General features: G+C 38.9%; 1 protein-coding gene across 1 annotated transcript in view; it reads left to right on the top strand.

Moving 5' to 3' along the window:
- LOC107720916 (protein FAM69B-like) overlaps positions 1-5,904 on the top strand; it is an 11,768-nt gene extending 5,864 nt beyond the window's left edge. Inside the window, exons 4-5 of the mRNA XM_016528748.1 lie at positions 148-324; positions 3,245-5,904. Coding sequence (XP_016384234.1) covers positions 148-324; positions 3,245-4,057 — 990 coding nt within the window. The 3' untranslated portion in view covers positions 4,058-5,904. The remainder of the gene's footprint in view (positions 1-147; positions 325-3,244) is intronic.
- Positions 5,905-6,249: the final 345 nt, after the last annotated feature.

Below are 6,249 nucleotides of genomic sequence, written 5' to 3'. Positions count from 1 at the left end.
TGTAAAATTAAAAAAAAAAAATATATATATATATATATATATATATATATTATTTATATTTTGTTGGTCACAATGTGAAAAAAGGCATATATACAATGACATCTGGCACACATAATATGTATTTATATGTAATATACTATATTGCAGATATACAGTGCTGTGTGGAAGGAGAAAGCCGTATTGGTGAAGTGTGGGATTGAAGAGAGCATGAGAGGAGAAAACGGTCCTGACTCTCCACTACGGCATGACAACAGCCTCTACGATAAACCCACCCGCGGAACATCCATGGATGAATTCAGAGCGATGCTGCATTCCATTCTCAAGGTCTTTTTATCTACTTTTTTCTTCATTTTCACAGGATACACAAATACAACAATAAATCAGACCTGTAGTTGACACAGAAACCAGTTTTATATTCTAGTTCTAGAACGCTTGTCCTTAAATTCTAGATCTTGATGTTTTTAATTTGAACTTGAATTGTTGTGGTACAGATGTTGTGACTAGGGCTGGTATATATAGCTAAAAATATTGTATCTCAATATTTTTCAATCTTTTGACGACAATTAATAGATGTCCCGATATTAATATGAACCATTATTTTAACCTAACAGCCATTGTTTTCAAGCAGATTCAGAATGTTTAATGCAAGTAAGATTCTAGCTCAAAATCAGTGTTTCCACAGTTTTTCACAAAAAAAAAATCATCAGCATATATTATTTAATCATTTTGAATGATAAAAAAAATTAATGATTGAATGAATCATTGAATCAACTTTCCAAAAGGGACAGTTTAAACTGATTCACCAAAATGAATTGAACTTATCAACTCTCATGCCATCTTTGTCAATTTTAAATGTAACATACAGTATATTGCAATGATTTGATAACCAATAAAATGATCAGAAATATATCATATGAATATTCAATATATCACCCAGCCCTAGTTGTGACTGGTTGGAGATGTTTATGTCCTGCTTAGCAAAGCAGAAACGGATATAAGACAGTCTAACCCTCTCTGAGCTTTCGGCTGTTCCTCAAGGTCCCCTGTAGGAGGGTGAAAATGGAGAGAGAGCAGGGAAGGAAGTGGGGTAACAGGGAAGAGAAGCCAAAAATAACTGAAGGAGCTTGAAAAGGTCACAGCCAGAACAATACACTCACTCTCAGTGTCACAGGGGAGAACAACACTAACACACACACTTAAACACAACCCACACAAAGTGCTGTAAATGGCCGTATAATGCTAAAAAAGACCGTACTTTAAAGATCTCATGAAATAAAAATGAGTTTTGTGGTTTGTAGTCCATGTAGGTTCATGTTGAGGCTAATCTGTATGCTAGTGTATATAGCTACTAGCTACTACTAAAATAAATTAAATTATTTTTACTCTTTATCTCAGAAGAAAACAATCCAAAAATACTGACAATGATCTCATACCGACACAAATACATAGATTTTTCTCTAATTAAATGTTCTCTAGAATGAAAACATCCTCTTCTCCTAAATCATACATACCACCCACCTCTGACTAGAAATAGAAAGTAGTAAATCATAGTATATAACTGTGACGTAAGATAAAGGTTATTGTTGGCTATTTTTTTAAAGGAACAAGCCTTTCAATGTCCTACCCCCCAATGAAGTGTGGGAAATTGCAGGAAATACAGTTGCTCTCATCAAGCCATTTAACAGGGCAATTTAAATTGCTATTCACATCTTATTTTTTGTTATTTTTTCAATAATTTGTTATTTATTATTACTTATGTACAGGGTTTGAAATTAAGACCCTCCAACCCACCAAATGCGGGTAAAAATCAGCTGTGGCTGGTAACGCTGTCAGATCACTAGCCAATTTGGCAGGTTACTTTTTCGTAAATTGTTCACTCATTCATTGCTTGGGCAATGTTTATGTCCTGCTTAGCAAAGCAGAAACGGATATAAGACAGTCTAACCCTCTCTGAGCTTTCGGCTGTTCCTCAAGGTCCCCTGTAGGAGGGTGAAAATGGAGAGAGAGCAGGGAAGGAAGTGGGGTAACAGGGAAGAGAAGCCAAAAATAACTGAAGGAGCTTGAAAAGGTCACAGCCAGAACAATACACTCACTCTCAGTGTCACAGGGGAGAACAACACTAACACACACACTTAAACACAACCCACACAAAGTGCTGTAAATGGCCGTATAATGCTAAAAAAGACCGTACTTTAAAGATCTCATGAAATAAAAATGAGTTTTGTGGTTTGTAGTCCATGTAGGTTCATGTTGAGGCTAATCTGTATGCTAGTGTATATAGCTACTAGCTACTACTAAAATAAATTAAATTATTTTTACTCTTTATCTCAGAAGAAAACAATCCAAAAATACTGACAATGATCTCATACCGACACAAATACATAGATTTTTCTCTAATTAAGTGTTCTCTAGAATGAAAACATCCTCTTCTCCTAAATCATACATACCACCCACCTCTGACTAGAAATAGAAAGTAGTAAATCATAGTATATAACTGTGACGTAAGATAAAGGTTATTGTTGGCTATTTTTTTAAAGGAACAAGCCTTTCAATGTCCTACCCCCCAATGAAGTGTGGGAAATTGCAGGAAATACAGTTGCTCTCATCAAGCCATTTAACAGGGCAATTTAAATTGCTATTCACATCTTATTTTTTGTTATTTTTTCAATAATTTGTTATTTATTATTACTTATGTACAGGGTTTGAAATTAAGACCCTCCAACCCACCAAATGCGGGTAAAAATCAGCTGTGGCGGGTAACGCTGTCAGATCACTAGCCAATTTGGCAGGTTACTTTTTCGTAAATTGTTCACTCATTAATTTCTTGGGCAAGTTCATTTAAGCCAAATCTGTGCAGATTTAGTACAAATACTGAACTTGTACTCGCTTGGTTTCCTTTGCATTGAAGCAATAACGAAGAGTTAAAAAATGACTGAAAACTCACACCATGTCTACAAAGCGGCGCAACAAAATACAATAGAACCCATTATGATCAGTGATGGTTTATTTTGGTAATTTTTATTTATTTATTTATTTTTTGGCTAGTAGAAGTTATGAATGGCCGGTAACTTAAAAATTTTGTAGCCAAATTGGCTGGTTAGTGAAAAAGTTAAATTCAAACCCTGCTTATGTATGAACAATATAAAAATGTTGTAATTTCGATTACTAATAAATTATATTCAGTCTATGAAATAAAACATTGGATGTTCTAAAATCTCTTTCTCCCTCTTCCATTCATTCACAGGACAGTGTTGGTGAGCAATCATCTCTTAGCACTCTTGTAACTCGCATGATTTCTCTGGCGGATGTTAACGGCGATGGCAAAGTTTCATTAGCGGAGGCAAAATCCGTGTGGGCTTTGCTTCAGATCAATGAATTTGTTTTAATGGTGGCACTGCAAGATAAAGAACATGCTCCACGCTTGCTGGGCTTCTGCGGAGACCTTTATGTGACTGAACGCGTAGCACACAGCGCCCTCTTCAGGCTGGAGGTGCCCGGTTGGCTGCAGCCAGTGTTTCCTGAGGCACTGGGTGTCGCTCTTAACCAGTGGCTTGCTCCTGCATGGCCACGCAGAGCCCGAATCACCATTGGACTTCTAGAGTTTGTTGAAGAGGTGTTCCATGGCGTATACGGAAGCTTCTACATATGTGACGCAAGCCCAAGACGGGTCGGCTACAATGTGAAATATGACTTCAAAATGGCAGACCTTCAAAGCGTAGCATCGGAGGCAACTGTCAAGGGGTTTCTGCGAGGGAGAACTTGTGAAGCAAATGCCGATTGCACTTATGGGCGAGATTGCACGGCAACGTGTGACCGATTGGCAAGGCAGTGCAACGTGGAGGTGGTGCAGCCCAACTTGGCCAAGGTGTGTGCCCTCCTGCAAGACTTCCTACTCTTCGGAGCGCCGTCGGACCTGAGGGAGGACCTGGAAAAACAGCTACGCACCTGTGTGACGCTCAGCGGACTTGCCTCACAGATGGAAGTGCACCATTCCCTTGTTTTGAACAACCTCAAAACACTATTGTGGAAGAAGATCTCAAATACCAAGTACTCCTGAGACCAACATAGGGATGATCAAGAGAAAGGCAACGAAGAGCGAGAGAATTGGAGACTTCCAGATAACAAAAGTGGGGTCAGTACAATAAGTTCTGGAGGGCCAACAGAATAGCTGAACTCTGCCAGCCACTATGGACTTCAAATTTGTCAAACATCAATTGCGAACATAGGAGGTTGGTGAATGCAAGTTCAGAAAGGGCATGCACTACATCCCCACCCTCAGTTTTACTTCAGAAACTCAACTGAAGAACATTAAACCCTATAGAAACACCTACGGAAGACTCATTTTCTTCTGCCCAAAAGTTCCAAGGTGAAGACTGTCCAGTCGGAACAAAGACAACTGGAAGACATTTCTTTGACCATGCAGCCCCTTGGCAAGTGAGTCCTTTTTGGTGAACTTTTGGCTAAGGATCTGGGCTGCAAGCACAAGGATAGGAGAGAGCCATTTCCAAGTAGAAGAAACCCAAGGAGTTTCCAAGAGGATGGTCTTGCTCTACATCCCCTTTCTCTTTTACTTTAGTTACTCAAATGAAGACCCTTTGACCCTAATAGAAAATCCTTCAGAACAATATCTTTCCTTTTGCCAAAATAGCCAAGTTAAGACTGTTCTTAATTGGAGAAAACCAACTGGAGGACATTTCTTTGACCATGTATTCCCTTCCAAATTATATCTTGAGTCCTGCTTGGTGGACTTGTGGGTAAGGATCTGGGCTGCAAGCACAATGATAATAGGGTCAGTTCCAAGATTTATCCCAAGGAAAGGAGAGTTTCTGAGAGAACGGTCTTACTCTACATTCAAACCCTCTAATTTACTTGAATGAGTCACCTGAAGACCCTTTAAACCTATTTGTACACCTTCAGAAGAATCTCTTTCCTTTGACTGAAAGGTCCAAGGTGAAGTTAGAATGTCTAAGGACATTTATTTAACCGTGCAACCCGAGTCTTTTTTGGTGAACTTTTGGTTAAGGATCTGGGCTGCAAGCACAAGGATAGTAGGGTCAATTCCAAGAAGTAACCCAAGGAAAGAGTTTCTATGAGGATGGTCTTGCTCTACAACCACGACACCCATAAGCAAGATGCGCAGCTTTTGGTTGCAACAGCAGGATTGTTCCTGGAACGCTCCTCTAAGTTGCTTTTTGAAGGATATAAACTATAGCCACACCCGTTTTGACGTTCAGCTCAGAAGAATATGGATCTTTAGCAATGTTTGGAAGCACCCTTCCTTTGAAGTCAGGAAATGTTGGGACTCTACGCCAAAACCTGCAACACAACCAAGACGTCTACACTGAATTCACGAAATAGGAACGAGTGAAGGTTATATATTATGTCTTTTTACAGGGTGTATGTTGTGTTCGTATGTGTGTGCGCTTGTTCTGGGAGGATGTTTCTCTCATGTTGTAGTTTTCACAGGAAGGATACTGCTTTTTCGAGCGGTCTGGAGAGTTTGTGATGGGATTTGTACTTGAACTGTGAAATTACTTACTGTGTTTCTCAGGGTTTGTCTGTTTATGTCCGAATGTGTTTGGAACAAGATTACTATTAGCATTAAACCTAGATGAAATGGAATTATTGTGTCACGGTAAACAAAGTACAGAGTTTGAGGAATCAAGGCCCAGTGACTGTGTATGTGCAGGATTATAAAACACATCTGCATATAAACCTGAAAGTGTGTGTGCATAATGTAAACATCTCCTTGACTCACAGTAGCCAGTTTTATAAACATCTCTTGCACTAGCCTAACAAATCAAATCTAAAATTGCATTTCATTAATACTAAACAACTGGCACATTCCACAAATAACCAACAAGAAGTTCCAAGTGCACATTTAAAAACCTGTTTCCTCTTTTCACTTTCAAGATCATTCTCCTCGACTTTGTGGGAACGATCCGTTTCTCTCATGTTGTAGTTTTCACAGGAAGGATACTGCTTTTTCGAGCGGTCTGGAGAGTTTGTGATGGGATTTGTACTTGAACTGTGAAATTACTTACTGTGTTTCTCAGGGTTTGTCTGTTTATGTCCGAATGTGTTTGGAACAAGATTACTATTAGCATTAAACCTAGATGAAATGGAATTATTGTGTCACGGTAAACAAAGTACAGAGTTTGAGGAATCAAGGCCCAGCGACTGTGTATGTGCAGGATTATAAAACACATCTGCATATAAACCTGAAAGTGTGTGTGCATAATGTAAACA

Source organism: Sinocyclocheilus rhinocerous, unplaced genomic scaffold, assembly GCF_001515625.1.
Source record: "Sinocyclocheilus rhinocerous isolate Xijiao unplaced genomic scaffold, SAMN03320098_v1.1 scaffold751, whole genome shotgun sequence".
Classification (NCBI taxonomy): Eukaryota; Metazoa; Chordata; class Actinopteri; order Cypriniformes; family Cyprinidae; genus Sinocyclocheilus; species Sinocyclocheilus rhinocerous.
The sequence above is the reverse complement of the archived record's forward strand: the minus strand, read 5'-3'. Positions and strand labels throughout refer to the sequence as shown.